Source organism: Schistocerca americana, chromosome X (genome assembly GCF_021461395.2).
Source record: "Schistocerca americana isolate TAMUIC-IGC-003095 chromosome X, iqSchAmer2.1, whole genome shotgun sequence".
Classification (NCBI taxonomy): domain Eukaryota; kingdom Metazoa; phylum Arthropoda; class Insecta; order Orthoptera; family Acrididae; genus Schistocerca; species Schistocerca americana.
The window spans coordinates 482,072,866-482,095,102 of NC_060130.1; the positions used below are offsets into that span (position 1 = coordinate 482,072,866).

Sequence of the window (22,237 nt, forward strand, 5' to 3'; positions counted from 1 at the left end):
TATGCAGAAGCAATGTTGATGAGAACAGCTGGAAACTGTAATCCATAAAGAAGCCTGGGAGGGAACTTTAACCAGCGATGGATTTAAAATAGCTAGTGCTGTTGTTATTGTTGATGATGATCAAGGTGATGACATATATCCTCTGATTATTTAGCAAGACTAAATTCCCTACAGTCTAACAATAGCAGGAATTTCAGTGTTAATGAGAACTGTAGTCTAGTAGGAAGTGTTTGTGAGAAATTTTTCAGGACTGTGATCATCAAAAAGATCTCAGGAGAAAAATATCTAACTGTGGTCTCAAATTAATTCCAAAACCCCTGCCTCTCACCAACTTCTCTGAACAATTTACAACAATGGTTTCCATAGGATAGGTACAGCCATTGTGACAGCAAGCCATCTGTAATTCATTTTTGCAAGCTGGCTGTCCCTGGTGGGCAGAGCTGCAGGCTGACACCCTTCTACTCATACTGTATCCTGTTCTTTACTCCAGCAAAGCCTCATTTATAGAGCTGGTATATGTTATTGGCCACCTGGTGGCAGTAGGCAAGTAGCGTGCATTTTGTGTGTGCTCACCTTGAGCTTCTTCAACACTTTGATCTGCTGCCTGTGGATGTTGGTTCTACACATCTACTGGTGCTGCCACACAGCTTCACTTTAGATACCTGTGCTAATGGGGATTCCACTTAGAACATTTGGAGTGGGTGGGAGGATCTAAAACCCCAGAACCTGCCCCTTCTGCATGCCTATGTCTACTTCTCATACAATTACTGATGCAGATGACTGTTATATATTGTTAATGGTGATGATGAGAAGGAGATTACACTTTTTTAAAGTATGGTGCATCAGAGGTGATTTAGTAACTGTGGCCTAAAAGTTACTATCACAGTTACTGTAGTTTAAAACAGGCAACTGATATTTGTGGAATTTAGTATACAGACTGTAAAGACTGTATATTCCTTAGCCTAGAATTTTATAAAAAAAATTGATGTGGAAAAAATGGAAATTTTGTGTGTAGGAAAGTAAATAGTTCATTATATTTACTTAGCCAGCTGCACAAAGCAGAGCATACAAAAATTATAACAACAATACTCTGTTGTTGTTGTTGTGGTCTTCAGTCCTGAGACTGGTTTGATGCAGCTCTCCATGCTACTCTATCCTGTGCAAGCTTCTTCATCTCCCAGTACCTACTGCAACCTACATCCTTCTGAATCTGCTTAGTGTATTGATCTCTTGGTCTCCCTCTACGATTTTTACCCTCCACGCTGCCCTCCAATGCTAAATTTGTGATCCCTTGATGCCTCAAAACATGTCCTACCAACCAATCCCTTCTTCTAGTCAAGTTGTGCCACAAACTTCTTTTCTCCCCAATCCTATTCAATACCTCCTCATTAGTTACGTGATCTACCCACCTTATCTTCAGCATTCTTCTGTAGCACCACATTTCGGAAGCTTCTATTCTCTTCCTGTCCAAACTGGTTATCGTCCATGTTTCACTTCCATACATGGCTACACTCCATACAAATACACTCCTGGAAATTGAAATAAGAACATCGTGAATTCATTGTCCCAGGAAGGGGAAACTTTATTGACACATTCCTGGGGTCAGATACATCACATGATCACACTGACAGAACCACAGGCACATAGACACAGGCAACAGAGCATGCACAATGTCGGCACTAGTACAGTGTATATCCACCTTTCGCAGCAATGCAGGCTGCCATTCTCCCATGGAGACGATCGTAGAGATGCTGGATGTAGTCCTGTGGAACGGCTTGCCATGCCATTTCCACCTGTCGCCTCAGTTGGACCAGCGTTCGTGCTGGACGTGCAGACCGCGTGAGACGACACTTCATCCAGTCCCAAACATGCTCAATGGGGGACAGATCCGGAGATCTTGCTGGCCAGGGTAGTTGACTTACACCTTCTAGAGCACGTTGGGTGGCACGGGATACATGCGGACGTGCATTGTCCTGTTGGAACAGCAAGTTCCCTTGCCGGTCTAGGAATGGTAGAACAATGGGTTCGATGACGGTTTGGATGTACCGTGCACTATTCAGTGTCCCCTCGACGATCACCAGTGGTGTACGGCCAGTGTAGGAGATCGCTCCCCACACCATGATGCCGGGTGTTGGCCCTGTGTGCCTCGGTCGTATGCAGTCCTGATTGTGGCGCTCACCTGCACGGCGCCAAACACGCATACGACCATCATTGGCACCAAGGCAGAAGCGACTCTCATCGCTGAAGACGACACGTCTCCATTCGTCCCTCCATTCATGCCTGTCGCGACACCACTGGAGGTGGGCTGCACGATGTTGGGGCGTGAGCGGAAGACGGCCTAACGGTGTGCGGGACCGTAGCCCAGCTTCATGGAGACGGTTGTGAATGGTCCTCGCCGATACCCCAGGAGCAACAGTGTCCCTAATTTGCTGGGAAGTGGCGGTGCGGTCCCCTACGGCACTGCGTAGGATCCTACAGTCTTGGCGTGCATCCGTGCGTCGCTGCGGTCCGGTCCCAGGTCGACAGGCACGTGCACCTTCCGCCGACCACTGGCGACAACATCGATGTACTGTGGAGACCTCACGCCCCACGTGTTGAGCAATTCGGCGGTACGTCCACCCGGCCTCCCGCATGCCCACTATACGCCCTCGCTCAAAGTCCGTCAACTGTACATACGGTTCACGTCCACGCTGTCGCGGCATGCTACCAGTGTTAAAGACTGCGATGGAGCTCCGTATGCCACGGCAAACTGGCTGACACTGACGGCGGTGGTGCACAAATGCTGCGCAGCTAGCGCCATTCGACGGCCAACACCGCGGTTCCTGGTGTGTCCGCTGTGCCGTGCGTGTGATCATTGCTTGTACAGCCCTCTCGCAGTGTCCGGAGCAAGTATGGTGGGTCTGACACACCGGTGTCAATGTGTTCTTTTTTCCATTTCCAGGAGTGTACTTTCAGAAACGACTTCCTGACACTTAAATCTATGCTCGATGTTAACAAATTTCTCTTCTTCAGAAACGATTTCCTTGCCATTGCCAGTCTACATTTTATATCCTCTCTACTTTGACCATCATCAGTTATTTTACTCCCTAAATAGCAAAACTCCTTTACTACTTTAAGTGTCTCATTTCCTAATCTAATCCCCTCAGCATCACCCGATTTAATTTGACTACATTCCATTATCCTCGTTTTGCTTTTGTTGATGTTCATCTTATATCCTCCTTTCAAGACACTGTCCATTCCGTTCAACTGCTCTTCCAAGTCGTTTGCTGTCTCTGACAGAATTACAATGTCATCGGCGAACCTCAAAGTTTTTACTTCTTCTCCATGAATTTTAATACCTACTCCGAATTTTTCATTTGTTTCCTTTACTGCTTGCTCAATATACAGATTGAATAACGTCGGGGAGAGGCTACAACCCTCTCTCACTCCTTTCCCAACCACTGCTTCCCTTTCATGCCCCTCGACTCTTATAACTGCCATCTGGTTTCTGTACGAATTGTAAATAGCCTTTCGCTCCCTGTATTTCACCCCTGCTACCTTCAGAATTTGAAAGAGAGTATTCCAGTTAACGTTATCAAAAGCTTTCTCTAAGTCTACAAATGCTAGAAACGTAGATTTGCCTTTTCTTAATATTTCTTCTAAGATAAGTCGTAAGGTTAGTATTGCCTCACGTGTTCCAACATTTCTACGGAATCCAAACTGATCTTCCCCAAGGTCTGCTTCTACCAGTTTTTCCATTCGTCTGTAAAGAATTCGCGTTAGTATTTTACAGCCGTGACTTATTAAACTGATAGTTCGGTAATTTTCACATCTGTCAACACCTGCTTTCTTTGGGATTGGAATTATTATATTCTTCTTGAAGTCTGTGGGTATTTCGCCTGTCTCATACATCTTGCTCACCAGATGGTAGAGTTTTGTCATGACTGGCTCTCTACTCCCGGGGCCTTGATTCGACAATACTCTATGGATGGTTTTTCCATTTGTAAATTACAAGATAAAAGTATGGGGTTGTGTAGATCATGTGCAGTTGAACAGAGTACTGATACTACAAAAGGGAGCTATTGGGCTGATACGTGGTTTAAGTCAGACACCAAAATGATATGAAATACATAACTATAACACAAGAAATATGCACAGTATCTGTGATAAAGGGAAAGAAAAAAACAATAGACCTCAGCTCATATTTCAGATTTTCAATGCAGTACAACAATTTGCTCAAATCCATATGAGCTCATGCTAGGGACTCATGTAAAACCAAACTAAAATTATTTTGTGTACATAAATGTCAACACTCACTTCAAGAATTCTAAGCTCTTTAAAAGTCTAGCTCTAGGTTATGAATGCAAATTAAACTTGACAGCAGACACTGCAACCTGTTATAGGATGTCAGTTTTCATAATCAGTGAGGAAACATATAAATGTAATTGTACAGTATGGAATAATATGTCGTAGAGGACAGAAATTGTAAGTTATAAATAGATGTGAACTTTTGCAGACATTTTTATAAATATTTACCTAATTGTGAAGTCTATTAAAGAACAGTTATAGAAGTGGCAGTCATATAAAAATGTGACAGGTGGAAAGAAGTAAGGAAACCTTTCATTAATTCAAAAGTAATTGTCATAGCTGTTAGTAAATTTATCCCAGTGTGGGTAAAATGGTCAATGCTTTCATGGAAACCTGTGTGTGGTTGCCTATAGAACCATTATCATACCCAGGCATCCACTACTTCATCGAAAGCAAACTGATGGCTGTGAATGCCTTTCTTCATGGCCCCAGTAATATGAAAATCAGTGAGGACAGTTTTGGACCTTCTGGAGGATATGGGCTTGTCAGCAAAACATCTACAGTGTAGCCAAAACAACTTGCCAGCAAAATTCCTACTCACACATTGCCAAGGTTGTTTCTATTACACTGTAAAATTTTCACTGGGAACACCTTAAGACATCCTCCATGCAGTCCTGATCCCTCCCCACGTGGTCTCTATCTTTTTTGAGCTGCAAATAAAAACATTCTTGGCCATCAATTTACATGAGATGAAGAGGTCTATGCCTGGGTACAGTCATGCCTTCATAGGCAAACACAAACATTTTTTCATCAAAGCATTGACCATCTCCACCCACAGTGGGAAAAATGTATTAACAGTTACAGCAATTACTTTTGAAATTATGAACAGTATAATCACTCTTTTCCCATATTTCTCACTTTTATTTGGCTGCCTCTTATAATTATATAAGTTATACGTAACCTTTTATATCAAGAAGACTTTCCCAAGGAAGCAGATAGCAAAACAAGAGGGGAAGTAAAAATATCCCAGCTTGCTTTGTCACATCACCCCTTCCTTGGATTGACGAGATAGATATTGCAAATAGCTAACTGGGCAATTCAATGACTACAACTGATCCCCAAAAGTGGGTTAAAATTCTAAATAAAAATTAAAAAAAAAAAAATCCATACACTATGTTTTTTTTCAAATTTATACATATATGAACTGTCCATATGAAAATCCCTGTACAAAATATTTATGTTCAATGTATCGTACATTTGTACAAAATAATAAAAAAATTATACTCTTAACAAAAATTGTGCATCTTCACTATAAGTGATGTCCTTTTTGGGTAAGCAAGGATTACATTTAAAGATACACATCATTTTATACAAGTCCTACCTTGATTAAAAAAAATTAAACCCTCATGGGTTGCAAAAAGCTAAATTACACTGTGCATTGCAGTTCACTTTTTTTTTAGATGGAAAATTTCACTTGCTCATTGTTCAGTATTTTTAAAACTTTTAATGAGCTTTTACACAGTCAGATGTTGAAAGGTGTGTGAATTCCTAAGGGACCAAACTGCTAAGGTCATCAGTCCATAGACTTACACACTACTTAAACTAACTTATACTAACAATGACACACACACCCAAGCCCAAGGGAGGACTCAGATCCCCAGCAGGAGAGATTTACACATTTTCTGACCACATTGTCCATGCTGTCGCCAGGTCCAAGTGGCAGTTAGTAAGGAAATGCACTTCTGTCAGTTCCCTTGGAGGTGGTCCTCTTAAGCCACAGTTCATGAAAATATCGGACAAAATACCCTACTTTATTACACTTACTTTTTCTTCAGACCAAGAAAAACATTGTTTAACACTAATGGCAAATGATAGCCATTAAATCATAAATAAATATATTGCATAGTTCTCATAACATTACAATAATTAGCACTAAAATTGGCTATAGTATGAAAGGTGAAGACTAGAAAAAATTTTAAATCAAGTGCACGTTACACTACAAAACATTACTCTGTCATAACTGTCTGAAACTGTTTAAACTTGAAACACTTTTGTTTCTTTCCAATTTGCAAAATACCAAAAACTCAAGATGTGCAGTAGCATACATTTACTAATCATTACATTATGAAAAAAATAGAGTCACAATCACATAACTTAATTACTAATGAAATCAAAATTAAGGAGATGGAAGTTGTACCAAATCATAGCCCCACATGTCTACTGAACTCTGAGCACTTCTCTCATTCAACCAGAAAATTAAATCCTCACAAAATCACAGAATGTTAACAAGATAGTTGACCTGTCAGAATATTCACATCAATTTAGCACCATAGTTATCAGTTAACCAGCAAACTTATTGTTCTTCATTCCAGAATTACCACTTCAAGCTCATAATGCCTCAGTACACAAACAGAAGTATTCAGATAAGCTATAGATCTGATAATGCAGCATTATATGACTTGTACCTTACTAAAATATCATTCTTTCTGTCAATCTCTCATTCCAGCTGCAGTATCATGAATTGCACGATATACACAGTACCCAATGTTGCCTAGTTCAAGATCTATATCCTCAATTTAGTTACACTACATTTGTTTGTATACAGTTACTTTTTCCATTACTCAATCCTGACTGTCAGCCCCCGTATTTTACTTACCTTCCTTACCTAGTTAGCTAGAGGATTGCATTTTCAAAAAAATATCCCTGCTGCAGAGACAGACTCCCTAACCATTAGGACCCTAACATTATTCATTGTTTTGCTATTTCATTATTGTTTCATTACCTAATAAATAAACATCTGCTCTGCTTGTCTAATGCACAATTGACTCTTCTGAAAAACACTCCACAGTAACAGATCCTTATGCTAAGGCAAACTTAACTCTCCTTACTGACCAGACAAAATTGTCACTTAGAAAAAATATTATTTCACTTTATTCCATCAAATTTCTTAAGATTCTAGCCTGAAGGGCAATATGCATACAAATCTTGCTTACTTTTACCACACACATTACTCCAGGCATCTATGTCTAAAATTGGAATTCCTTAATGTTATAAAAGGCTGTACCATAACACTTCTATAGGTAGGTTGTTATCTCCATATACTGTCTGTACTGAACTCAAAAACTTCTATTATACCACAATTAATATTAACATCTAGTATTCAGAATGGTTTTTTACTGCATATTGCCTCTGTTGCTACATCAATGAGTTGACTATTTCAGATGGTAATGTTTTCAGATAAGCTGCACCATCTCATCCCCACATGCTGACGCCTTTCATTTTCTGTTTGTCTTACCTCTTTGTTTGACAGAAATTCTTTGATTATAGATAAACTACAAACAAAGACCAGGACATTCAAATACAAATATAGTCCACCAGATTATACATACATAAGAAATAAAATAACACAATTAGAAATAATATTAAAAAAGAAACTCCAGATATTTTGGCACTGACAGAACAACACCAAATGACCATAAAATGTTTACTCTTACTGTATTTTGAAGGGGTAAGATTGTTCTGAAGACAATTTGAAAATATACAGATTAAAAAAAAAAATAATTCCAGTTTTTCTTGGGGTACTCCTTCATACTTATTACTTCATCAATTTCAGAAAGTGAAGTTAAGATGCAATATTTTTTGACTGCACTTAATAGATGTACTTGCTCTAACTCATTCATAAATTTTTGAAGACATCATCGAGTGACACCATTATGAATACTGTTATAACACCAAAGTCATCTCAATAAGCTGCAATCCAGATATTTCAGATCACATAATATAGAGTATCAATGAGCTAAAATCTGAAACTTTCTGTCTTTCACAGAATCTGTTTATTCATAATGCACTTTTCCTATGTGCTACAATATTTTCCACTATCTTTCCTCCCATAAATACAACATTCAGATAGATGGATGCTGCATCTTGACAAATATTTACAAGTAATGCAATGAAATAAGAGCTTAACATTAATAATTTTGAAAGGTTTGCTGGAACTATACCATGTCCTCTGGGCAAAAGAAAATATTTTGTCACATATTTTGAAGATCAATATTTCCTCAATATAGGTAGTTCCTCAAGAATTTCAAAGAATGTAATATTATACCCTTACTTCTAAGCTGAATGATTACTTAATTTGAACACCTTTACATATGCTATAATGATTGAATTTACTTGTTATGGAACTTTTAGGTTGTAGTGATGGAAGTAAAAGGACTTAAGTCCTTAGCACCTAACCGCATAGTATACTGTACAATGGAGGTTGAGGGAGGAGAGAAACTTCAGACTGACCAAGCAGAAGCCTCAAAACCTATGTAAGTAAAATTAATTCATGACACATATGTGTACCTCATTTAATCAACAAAATATATGTGTATGCATAGAATGAAATGTGTCCTCAAAATAAAGCACTAATTAGTTTTAACTGGAAAATCTTTTTTTCTTGTCAGATTGTAGCTACACAGCTTGCATGTACCACTTTGATGAGAAATCATCAATACTCAACATAGTGTGAACAGTGCAGAAATTTGTCAATAGAAACAATTTTGTGAAATGGAGAGAAATAATACAATGTCATATAAGTAGGAAGGAAAAAATTACTGAAGTGAAGATATACCACACTATCAAAGACTAAAGTAACCATACATAAATGTTAGATGAAAAAATCTGAAAGAGGCCTACTTAGTTACATTTGGTACATGAGATGCTCACATGAATTTCTTCATTTATAGATTTCTACTGCTCATATTCCCTTTTCAGTGTCTGAAAATGTATCAACTGACTCACTCTCTTTGTAAGTGATGAAGGATTTTTCTTTCAGATGAAACCTTTTTCCATATTTGTTTAAAATATTTTACTTGAACTCCTCTCAGATTACAGAATATTGTTGTTGTTGTGGTCTTCAGTCCTGAGACTGGTTTGATGCAGCTCTCCATACTACTCTATCCTGTGCAAGCTTCTTCATCTCCTAGTACCTACTGCTTCCTACATCTTTCTGAATCTGTTTAGTCTATTCATCTCTTGGTCTCCCTCTACAATTTTTACCCTCCACGCTGCCCTCCAATACTAAATTGGTGATCCCTTGATGCCTCAGAACATGTCCTACCAACTGATCCCTTCTTCTAGTCACGTTGTGCCACAAACTTCTTTTCTCCCCAATCCTATTCAATACCTCCTCATTAGTTATATGATCTACCTATCTAATCTTCAGCATTCTTCTGTAGCACCACATTTTGAAAGCTTCTATTCTCTTCTTGTCCAAACTGTTTATCGTCCATGTTTCACTTCCATACATGGCTACACTCCATACAAATACTTTCAGAAACGACTTCCTGACACTTAAATCGATACTTGATGTTAACAAATTTTTCTTCTTCAGAAATGCTTTCCTTGCCATTGCCAGTCTACATTTTATATCCTTTCTACTTTGACCATCATCAGTTATTTTGCTCCGCATATAGCAAAACTCCTTCACTACTTTAAGTGTCTCATTTCCTAATCTAATTCCCTCAGCGTCACCCGACTTAATTCGACTACATTCCATTATCCTCGTTTTGCTTTTGTTGATGTTCATCTTATACCCGCCTTTCATGACACTGTCCATTCCGATCAACTGCTCTTCCAAGTCGTTTGCTGTCTCTGACAGAATTACAATGTCATCGGCAAACCTCAAAGTTTTTATTTCTTCTCCATGGATTTTAATACCTACTCCGAATTTTTCATTTGTTTCCTTCACTGGTTGCTCAATATACAGATTGAATAACATCGGGGATAGGCTACAACCCTGTCTCACTCCCTTCCCAATCACTGCTTCCCTTTCATGCCCCTCAACTCTTATAACTGCCATCTGGTTTCGGTACAAATTGTAAATAGCCTTTCGCTCCCTGTATTTTACCCCTGCCACCTTCAGAATTTGAAAGAGAGTATTCCAGTCAACATTGTCAAAAGCTTTCTCTAAGTCTACAAATGCTAGAAACATAGGTTTGCCTTTCCTTAATCTAGCTTCTAAGATAAGTCATAGGGTCAGTATTGCCTCACGTGTTCCAGTATTTCTACAGAATCCAAACTAATCTTCCCCGAGGTCGGCTTCTACCAGTTTTTCCATTCATGTGTGAAGAATTTGCGTTAGTATTTTGTATCCGTGACTTATTAAACTGATTTTTTGGTAATTTTCACATATGTCAACATCTGCTTTCTTTGGGATTGGAATTATTATATTCTTCTTGAAGTCTGAGGGTATTTCGCCTGTCTCATACATCTTGCTCACCAGATGGTAGAGTTTTGTCAGGACTGGCTCTCCCAAGGCCGTCAGTAGTTCTGATGGAATGTTGTCTACTCCCGGGGCCTTGTTTCGACTCAGGTCTTTCAGTGCTTTGTCAAACTCATGTCCAGCAAACATTTGCCATTGTGTCTCTCTCACAGTATGATATAGCCATATATTGTGATTTCAAACTGATTGACAATGGAACACATATTACTGAGAGAAACAGCACTTTAATCTTAAATTTCAGTTTAGGTTTTTAGAGTAGTTTTCGCCACATATTCATTGGAAGTGAAACTAAAGGAGTCACAGGTATATTGTGGAATGTAACCAGTTTGCTAGTGACAGACTCTTGCTGTGGGCCACTCAATTTTGTATGTACAATCAGAGCTCCATTTCAGTGTTGGTTCTTAAAGAAAATTTCCAGTGATCCTAGAATGAGATGCTGTAACCATGTGTGTGACTCTGTAGAGGTGCAGACTGTCCACACTTCCTTTTGGTAGTGCCATCCTCCGTAGAACTGTTTAAAAGAACTTCACATCAATTGTGGTCTGAAAGCTGTCATGAATATTATGTGTTGCTGTAATGCTGCCAGTTTCTCTCATCTCAGTAAGTTCTGCACATTTCACTGCCTGATCCAGGACGACACACAAATTACCCAGTCAAGATAAACTGCTAAAAACTATTCTGCATACCATATGCCCCTAATCTGATGCACTGTTCAAGAAGTTCTTTTTAAAGTTTGGCTGTAATTTCACATGCTACATTCACAATAACAATATACAGGTTAATTGAATGTGTGACATGCTGTTATTGAATCATAATGTGGTCATTTTACAAACAGTTTACATTTAATTTGATGTTTAATATGTTATGCTAGCCAAATATACCACAGAGTCTGTTAAATAGTTTCTAAGGAAATTCTGTGTAATATTCCATGTGGAGTAATGACATGAAGTAAGAAAAGCCTGTTTGACTTTATCAAAAATGCTAGATATAATAAACACGTCCACATGTGAGTGTTTATCTTTTCAGTGAAATTTAACCAAAATCATCAAAATTACTGCTTATGTAATTTTATGCACTAGTGATTTGTTATGACTACCAACTCCAGAAAACATAGTAAACCCTCGGACAGTTGTGCACATTACCACTCTGCTTCTAGTATTAATGGAGGTTCAGCAGCCTAATACCTGGTTGATTAATGATGAGGGCCATTGTGCTGGGCAGGCTGTATGTGGTTTTTAGGCAGTTTTCCAAATCCAATTAGGTGAATATCAGGCTAATACCTACATTATGCCTCAGTTACAAGATCTGCAAGCACTTACAAAAATCTTTTCACATTTTCATATGGAGTAACACTAGATGTAGACACACAGGATACAGAATTTTCATCCCAGGGTTGAAGGGGCAGCTAGAGGGAGGTTATCTGGCTACCATGTACAAACTAACACTACCAAATTAAAATTAACATGCTGATCCTATGAAGATACAGGATAATTCCAGAAAAAAGAAGATTAGCAGTATACTAAAATAATGGCTCAGAGCACTATGGGAACATCTCAGGTCATAAGTCACCTAGAACTTAGAACTACTTAAACCTAACAAACCTAAGGACATCACACACATCCATGCCCGAGGTAGGATTCGAACCTGTGACCGTAGCGGTCGCGCGGGTCCAGACTGAAGCGCCTAGAACCGCTCGGCCACCAGCGGTCGGCACAGTAGCCTATTTGGTACATCTCCTAACTTCAGAAAGCAAGGAATATGCTGTTCTCTGATGGGCTAATTCTAGTGATGGTGAGTGAGAGCTGTACACATTCCCATCATCGTCATCATCATCATCATCATCATCATCATCATCATCATCATCATCTTCTTCTTCTTCTTATCCTTAGCACCATCACATTGGAGTGGGGTCTACTTTCTTGGTCAACACATGCCATTTCTTATGGTGTAAAGATTCCTATGGATTTAGGAATCATGACCTTAGATCTGCATTTATAGTGTCAAGCCACCATAATTTAGGTCTGCCACATTGTCTCTGGCCTTCAACAGTGAGTTGGTAGGCTGAGGCAATGACTGAAATAGGTGGTTCACATCTGATGTGTCCAATACACTTAATTCTCTATTCTTGCATCTTTTCATTGATTGGAGCCACTCCAGCTAGTCTTAGATTGTTATATTGTTGAAGTGGTCCATTAGGGAAATGCCTAATGATCATCTCAATAGTCACATTTACATGATATGCAGTGAGTGCTCAGCACTTCTAAGTGTTGACCAAGACTTGGTACTATATAGTGCCACTTTTCTCATCATTGTGAAGCATATCTTTGATTTTAGGTGATTAGGTATCTGATAATCATAAAGACTACTAGTGATCTCTCTGAAACACATGCATGTGTGAAAGAACTTGCCCCCCTTCTAACAGCCGTGTACCGCAAGTCTCTAGAGGAACGGAAGGTTCCAAATGATTGGAAAAGAGCACAGGTAGCCCCAGTCTTCAAGAAGGGTCGTCGAGCAGATGCGCAAAACTATAGACCTATATCTCTGATGTCGATCTGTTGTAGAATTTTAGAACATGTTTTTTACTCGAGTATCATGTCGTTTTTGGAAACCCAGAATCTGCTATGTAGGAATCAATATGGATTCCGGAAACAGCGATCATGTGAGACCCAACTCGCTTTATTTGTTCATGAGACACAGAAAATATTAGATACAGGCTCCCAGGTAGATGCTATTTTTCTTGACTTCCGGAAGGCATTCGATACAGTTCTGCACTGTCGCCTGATAAACAAAGTAAGAGCCTACGGAATATCAAACCAGCTGTGTGGCTGGATTGAAGAGTTTTTAGCAAACAGAACACAGCATGTTGTTATCAATGGAGAGACGTCTACAGACGTTAAAGTAACCTCTAGCGTGCCACAGGGGAGTGTTATGGGACCATTGCTTTTCACAATATATATAAATGGCCTAGTAGATAGTGTTGGAAGTCCCATGCTGCTTTTTGCAGATGATGCTGTAGTATACAGAGAAGTTGCAGCATTAGAAAATTGTAGCGAAATGCAGGAAGATCTGCAGCGTATAGGCACTTGGTGCAGGGAGTGGCAACTGACCCTTAACATAGACAGATGTAATGTATTGCGAATACATAGAAAGAAGGATCCATTATTGTATGATTATATGATAGCGGAACAAACACTGGTAGCAGTTACTTCTGTAAAATATCTGGGAGTATGCGAACGGAACGATTTGAAGTGGAATGATCATATAAAATTAATTGTTGGTAAGGCGGGTACCAGGTTGAGATTCATTGGGAGAGTCCTTAGAAAATGTAGTCCATCAACAAAGGAGGTGGCTTACAAAACACTCGTTCGACCTATACTTGAGTATTGCTCATCAGTGTGGGATCCATACCAGATCGGGTTGATGGAGGAGATAGAGAAGATCCAAAGAAGAGCGGCGCGTTTCATCACAGGGTTATTTGGTAACCATGATAGCGTTACAGAGATGTTTAACAAACTCAAGTGGCAGACTCTGCAAGAGAGGCGCTCTGCATCGCGGTGTAGCTTGCTCGCCAGGTTTCGAGAGAGTGCGTTTCTGGATGAGGTATCAAATATATTGCTTCCCCCTACTTATACCTCCCGAGGAAATCACAAATGTAAAATTAGAGAGATTAGAGCATGCACGGAGGCTTTCAGACAGTCGTTCTTACCGCGAACCATACGCAACTGGAACAGGAAAGGGAGGTAATGACAGTGGCACGTAAAGTGCCCTCCGCCACACACCGTTGGGTGGCTTGCGGAGTATAAATATAGATGTAGATGTCTCTTTGATTCTTGCTTGCACATCCTCATTCACATATCCATCATTCAGTAGGAGTGAACCCATCTTTTGAAATGTGTCCACCTTGATAAGAGGAACTGCGTTAATTGTATAGTTCCACAATGAAATCAATTTGAGGTACACAATATTGGGGATGTTTAGACAGAGAACAAATTTTTTCAGACAATCACACCATGTTTGGACTTGAGTTTCAAGGTCCTCCCTGGTATGTATTTCAAGCATCACATTGTCAGCGTATAGTATTGTTTGTGGTACACACTTCTGTAATTCGCAGATTATTGTATCAATTATGGTAACAAAGAGCAGTGAAGACAGAGCCTTGATGAACGTCAACTGTCACATGAAAGCTGTCAGTCAGTCCTGCAGAGCATCACACATAGCTGCTGGTGTTTAAACCCATTGATTAAGGTTTTAGGAACTGGATGATCACAAAGAGCATACCAAATCATCTGATGTGGTACACAATCAAATGCCACCTCAAAGTCAAGAAAGGCAAGATGCAGCGACATCTTCTTTCCCATATAATTTCTGCATTAGCTAATGTGCAGAAAAAATTGCATTTATAATGCCCCATCCTTTCACAATTCCACATTCCACAGCCTGCCATCAAGAGTATGTTCAAATATCTTGATTGTATGGAATAGGTGCCAGATTGGGTGGTAGCTGGTATATTAAGCAAGGTCACCTTTGCACTTAAAAATAGGCACTGTCCTACTAGATGGCCATTCAGTATGTGTTTATGGCCACAAGGAATGATCGAGCTGATTAAATCTGTCAGTCACTTGCTCACTTCCTTATTAAGTACCTCAATTTTCCATGTGTTTCTAGGAAGGTCATCTGGCTCTGGCACCTTTCCATTTTTCATATAATGAATGGCAACTTTGACATCTGTTGTAATACACGGAACTGTTCCAGTCATGACGTAGCCTTTGATAATGATGGGAGAGGGAATTCAGTATTGGTAATTTTACTAAAATACTCTTGCCAATGTCCCAGAACCATCATGCTCACATGGAGCAGCCAACTTCCCTTATCTTTTACGCCATTATAGTGTCCTATATCCTGACCTGCTTGATACTCTGATCAGGCCAATTGGTAGATGATTTTGTCCCCTTCTTTGTAACTGGGTACATACATGTTGGTGGTGATTGTTTTGGCATCTGCTGCTGCTCATTTTGCGCCTTTCTTGGTGGCTTTGTGGTTCTGAAGATTCTCCTCATTCCATAAGATTTTACCTGTTTGAAATCTGCTTTTTAAATGCAATTTTTTGTTATCTGTCAACAATCATATCTGTTTATCTATTCAGTATGTAGCTGGATGAAACAATGAAACTATACTAGCTGTAAAGTTGTTCAACAGTGACCAAATGTGATCAATATGAACAGAATCAACAGCAGGGATCACAATATTCTCACTGATGGCTACTTTATACTTTTTAGCTGTCACCATTTGGTTTTGGCTTGATCTTTCACATTGGATTTTCTTACGTAACCTTTTATTCAGATTTCAGTAACTAGCAATTTATGTTGAGGGGTTGGGTGTTCAGATAGTATGAATATATTGTCTGTGACAATTGGGAGTTAATGCCTGCAGAGCAATGTGTTGTGCCCACAGCTAGTGTAAGTGATCAGGTGTGATGTGCATTTCTTAAAGATGTATTGGTGATAGCTAGGTCATTTGCTTCGGCAAATTCTACGATTGTATGCTCCTATCACATTTCTGGTACCACAGCCAGAATTGACAAGTTGGGTGTTGATGACTACTGATATGAGATGATGGGGGTATTGATCTACAGCTGACATTTCGCTGTAGTTTCTTTCACTCACAGCTACTAGTACTACTACTGCTAAGCTATTAGTTGTTCCAGATAGATCAGTTGATATGCTTCTCCAATGTCTCAGGATTTCTGTCCTCTCCATTGCACCTCTAGAAGGAAAGCTAATCAACGTGGCAAGGTGTTAGTATTTCTTCCAATTAATGACTGCAGCCTGTCAGTGTCCCAGTGTTCCAAGAAGCGATATGTAATTATTTATTTTGGACTCACCTCTTTAGACAACCTCATACTTGAGTTGGTATTCCTTGTCCCCTTCTCTTGCTGGCCAGGTGACACCATTGTGCATTGCCTCTAGCATTTTCTGATAGTTTCACTTATGCCATTGAACCATGAGCTGCAACAATGATTGACCATGCAGCCTGATTCCAAGGCATGTGGTCAGACATTTTATACCTTCTGCTAGATTTAAATTATGTTGCCCCTAACATGGAGTCAGACACCTTTTGTAATAATTTCTCTGGAATACAGATGCTACGGGTTTGCCTATTCCATCACTGATGCTGTGCTGAAGTCCACCTTCATCGCTGCAGGTGCTGTTGAGGTCTTCACCACAATCCTGGCAAGTGTTCCTATGACAGATGGACCCTGGTCCTCCCATTCCTTCTTCCTCATTGCTTGCAAGACAGGGTTCTGGGCTCGCAACCAGTTCACTGGAATTGTACATCTTCTCTTGTACCTACAAAAAATCTCTCATTGACCAGTCACAGCTCATAAATGGAACTTATATTACTTGTCAAAATGTTATTTCCAAAATAACATTTAGATAATGATATCTTTATTAGTCTTATGGACCAGCATAAAGATATTGTTTCTATGATATAATTACTCATGGTTTTCATATTTTGCCTTTCACTCAGTGTATGTGACACACTCCACTATTTCACAACATTATTCAGACACTCAGATATTCTTAATTGCTCACAAATTCTTCACATACATTTACCAAGTAATTATAATGTGCAAGCTGTTACTTTTTTTAACTACTGAAAATTTTATATTTTAGGAAATATTTGTATCTCACAAACTATCAAATATGTTGCATTGAAATTTCTACTAAAAATTTATATTCTTTTGTAATTGAATAGCACAAAGCTTTATTAATATTGATTCATGGAGAAAGACAAAAGTAGATTTCCCTTGCCATACAATATTTTCTGTCTCAAAAAAACACTAACACTATCCTACATATTGCAGTCCTAAAGCTTCCATAAAGTATTATTTCAGACCTCCTCACAGCACCTATTTAGCAATAGGATGTATTATCAATTGATCTCCGGGACCATCTAACACACTAGTGTGAAGGACATTGGCTTATAGGTGCAGCCACACCCCTATCAACTGTTGAGTTGCAGAGGGGATTTTTGATCTTTATCTCTTGTTTATATCCAGTTCAAAACATCCTAATTAATGGTTCTAAACACAGCTAAATATAATATATAAATATATTTGTTTATTCTGTAATTCCTCTCACAGTTTGTTAATAAATATGTTCTGATTGCTTCATTATGCTCAGCTCTCATATGATTGAGTTAATAGTTTTTTCATATTGAAAGGAAGAGAATAGATTACCAAACATAACACAGTTCATTAACAGTGACTCACATAGTTACAATTTTTAATGGGATTCATACATGATAAATATGTTGTCTCAGATGCTGTTTTGCTAGACTGAAACAAAGTAAGAATAATTATAGAGAAAATTATTGTTTTGTCAGTTTTATATTGGTGAGTGTCACACTACAGAAGTTCAGAAAACACAGAACTCAAAAGTAAAAATGGCAATTTATATAGATGTGTTGAGAAATAATTTCTAAGAAAAAATTTGATATGTTGCACCATTTCCAAGTTAATTAACACTGAAGTTAGCCAATCAGGCAACTGCACATGCAAATTCAAGTAGTCCATGAGAAACAATTTCACCACATGGGCTTTTTTTGTTTCCTAAAACTGATCAAGAGAACGGTACAAATATTAGACATGGGGCAATAGTAAGGATCAAACCTGAGCCACAGGCTGAGCAGTCTTGCATACTTTCATCTACACTGTAAGAACAGCTTACAGTAATTGTGTCTGGTGGGCCAATTGAATCTGCCTGATTGATTATAACTTCAATGCTAATTGAGTTAGAAATGGCACAACATATTGAATTTGTTCTTGACAATTAACACCCTTACAACTTTTCAGATGGTTTCCAACCACTGATGCTAAATTCAACAATGGAAAATCCATAACGGAATGTAACAATATTATGAAAAGGATTGTTGCTTCTGATCACACAGAGAAGATGCTGAGCTCCAGACAGCCACAACAAAAAGACTATTAGAAAATGATCTTTCAGCCACAAAGGACTTCATCAGAGATAGAACATATACACACACACACACACACACACACACACACACACACACACACACACACACACACACAGACACACACACACACACACACACACACACTCACGCAAATGCAACTCACATGCACATGATTGCAGTTTCTGGCTGCTGAGACCACACTGCAAGCAGTTGTGCAATATGGTAGATGCAGCCAGGTGGTTGGGGTAAGGACAAGGTATGGGCAGGGAGGGGGGAAGGATAACGAGGAAGTAGGAGGGGATGGAAAAGTGCTACTTGTGAGACCATACAGGGAAGAGGTGGAGAGAGGATAAGGCAACTAGGTGAAGTCGGGTTGGGTGGTTAGATGGAACACGAGGGGGGGGGGGGGGGAGGAGAAAGGTAAAAAGACTGTGGGTGTATTTGTGGAATAGAGGACTGTGTAGTGCTGGAATGGGAACAGGAAGGGGCTAGGGGCTAGAGGGTAGAGACAAAGACCAACGAGGTTGAGGCCAGGAAGGTTATGGGAATGTAGGGTAGATTACTGAGAGAGTTCCCACCTGCACGATTCAGAAAACTTGGTGTTGGTGGGAAGGATCCAGATGGTACAGGCTGTGAAGCACATTGAAATGAAGAATGCTGCATTGTGTAGCATGTTCAGCAATGGGAGTGGTTCAGCTGTTTCTTGGCCATAGTTTGTCAGTGGCCATTCATTCAGACAGACAGCTTGTTAGTTGCCAAAGTTAAGCTGCAACCATTGTGCCGTATTCTACATGGGCATGACAACTAACAAGCTCACAGTGTGGTCTCAGCAGCCAGAGACTGCAGTCATGTTTGTGTGTGTTGCATTTGCATGAGTATTTGTGCGTATGTTCTATCTCCAACGAAGGCCTTGTTGGCCGAAAGATCATTTTCTGACAGTCTTTTTATTGTGCCTATCTGCAACCCAGCATCTCCTCTATATGGTGAATGGCCCTTATGAACAATATTCTGACCCTCACTTTAAGGCCAATAACAACTTTTATTGAAACAAGTAACTTTTCAGCAACAGATTGAAATAGTCTAGTAGTCCACAAAACCAAACAATAAGTTTCCTTGGTGAATTTTAATAGAAACCATAGGTTTAGGTGGAAATTAATGTGAAATAGTATGTAACTGATATTGAAATAAGTCCTATTACTACAAATTTGCTATTAACCAGAGTTCTGTTAGCCTGGTGGTCGTGGAAGCCACCAAGAGATGTCAGATTGTAGTAATTGAAGGAGTCTGCTGCTGGATGGCATTAAATTTGCTTGCTACAGAAGTTTATGTAACCAGCCTGCAATATTGGCAACATTCTTATAATTTATTATTACTTCCTCCACGTTCAGATTCTGCAGCTGTTTGTTTAATTAATGAAAAATGCTCCAGTTGCTGTTGACAATGTTATTGAGTCCACCAGCTGTTTTGACCTTCAAATTGTGTCATTTTCAAGTGGTTCTGAAAAAATGTGCCATAGAGAAGCAAATAGCAATGTATAAATGATCAAAGTGCAAGCCAGGTGTGTTTAATCTTCAGAATGACTTGAAAGTGGCCTAATATAAAAGCCAAAATTGGTAGTGGACTCAGTAGAGTTCTCAGCAGAAGCTTAAGCATTTATCCATTAACTAATACTCGCCACAGATACTCTTGCCAGACATGGATGATGTTCCACATATTGATACATCTATATTTCCCATTTGCATGTCCAGTGGTGTTAGTGAATCCCTCTCCCCTTGAAGCAGGCCATAAGGGTGGTACCTGCTCAGCTGGTGCAAGGAACACACAAGGTGGAAGTGGGTGAGAGAAAGGTGGCTCCTGGTAGATGTCCAAACCAACTTGCAATGGTGCTGTTGGATCTGGAGCATCTTGAATAATGCCAGAGACTTCCAGGAGTGGAGGCACCCCAGAGGGATGGACAAGTCCAGTAATTCAGTGATTATTGAAGGTAGAACTGCATCTATGTTGGGTGCTCCTAAGCTCATGGTCAGGACCAGACCAGCATCCCCTGTGACTCAGGAGTAGGGAGAGTTATGATGTGTGGACCACTTAATCCACTCCAGACTTTGCCCACACAGAACTGTGTAGCTGCATCTGTTTGTGTTGTGAGGCAACTGGTTATCTGGAAGTGTCCTGTGAGGAATCTCATTCAGGAGCTGAGCTGTGCTTTGACCATTGATGGACTTGGACCTGTAAGGAGCTGAAGCTGATTTAGTGGACTGTAAGGGTTTTAACATTTGCATTTTGAAAGTACAGACAAGCAATTCTGCCAGTTGTTTGAGGCTGGATAGCAAGGGGCTGTGGTAAGATGCTTAATTCCATTGCTGGTACACATTTTCAAATTTCTTGCTTTGAATTTCAGACTGTTGTCAGTCACCAGTGTGAGACATGCACCCTGTATTCCAAAGATAAACTCCAAAGTTCTACTGTGGCCACTGTTGTTGTCTACTGGAGGCAGACTAGATACAGGAAACAGGAGAAGTAGTCCATGGTAATTAACCATATTGATAAGAAGAAAATGCTCATGAAGGTGATGTAAACTTGTTCCCACAGCTATCTCAGCTCTGTTCATAGAGACAACTACTGGGGTTGACATGATGGATGTGCCTGGTAACTGTCACACTTTCAAACTACTCACGCAACATCATCACCTATTAAAGACCAATAGATGAAGTCGCTTCATCCTGCAATTCCTTGTGTACATTTGATCCAGGAGTTGGAGCACCCAACATTGAAGGGAGAGCAGGACCACAACCTGACATCACTTCTCATCTTCCATAAAGAGTACCATATCGTGCCTAACCTGATACCGATACCACTGATAAAAAGAAACATTGAAGGCCAAATGGTTCTCCATCTGAGATCTTGGCAGACAAACCCAATCAGACATATTTCAGGACCCAATGAGGAAGTGGGACACAGCTGACACTGTAGCAATATCCCAGGTGTATGTAGGGAATTGAGTTGAGTGATTGTTTCAGTTTGCTGTCTAACTGAAAATAAACTTTATCCTGATGATCAAACTCAGGATCCAGACTTGCTGGACAGCAAGAAAGTGCATCCATGCTAGCATGTCCTAGTGAAAGGAGTGTTGGAAATTTGTCAGAGAGCCCATTGATGAACATGATACGCTGTATGCTCTGGGAATTTTGCCTTTGGCCCTAAAAGGGGCAAGAGTCAAAAAAAAGGTTCAAATGGCTCTGAGCACTATGGGACTTAACATCTTAGGTCATCAGTCCCCTAGAACTTAGAACTACCTAAACCTAACTAACCTAAGGACATCACACACATCCATGCCCGCAGCAGGATTCGAACCTGCGACCGTAGGGGTCGCGCGGTTCCAGACTGAAACACCTAGAACTGCAGACAAGAGTCATTTATTGTTGGTAATAAGATGAAACCTGCTACAAAACAAGAAAATTCTAAATTTATGGACACCTAAGATGCTGGATAAACATTCCTTATCAATCCATTTATATTTATTTCTTTATTTCTGTCTTACTATGTTGATTCATCTGTGATAAGCACACAAGTATATAGAGTGTGTCAATTTTTTTGGTATTATATATGAAAATTTGTGTTGACTTTTAAACAAACCAATACATAGGTAGTAATGTTACAAAAAAGACAAAAGTAATCATATTTTTGAGCTGGAGTTTGTGT

At 39.5% G+C, this 22,237-nt stretch overlaps 1 protein-coding gene across 1 annotated transcript in view; it reads left to right on the forward strand.

Moving 5' to 3' along the window:
- Window positions 1-22,237, forward strand: part of LOC124555630 (calcium-dependent secretion activator-like) — a 1,496,314-nt gene that overhangs the window by 802,744 nt on the left and 671,333 nt on the right. The window contains exon 12 of the mRNA XM_047129606.1: window positions 8,479-8,600. Coding sequence (XP_046985562.1) covers window positions 8,479-8,600 — 122 coding nt within the window. The remainder of the gene's footprint in view (window positions 1-8,478; window positions 8,601-22,237) is intronic.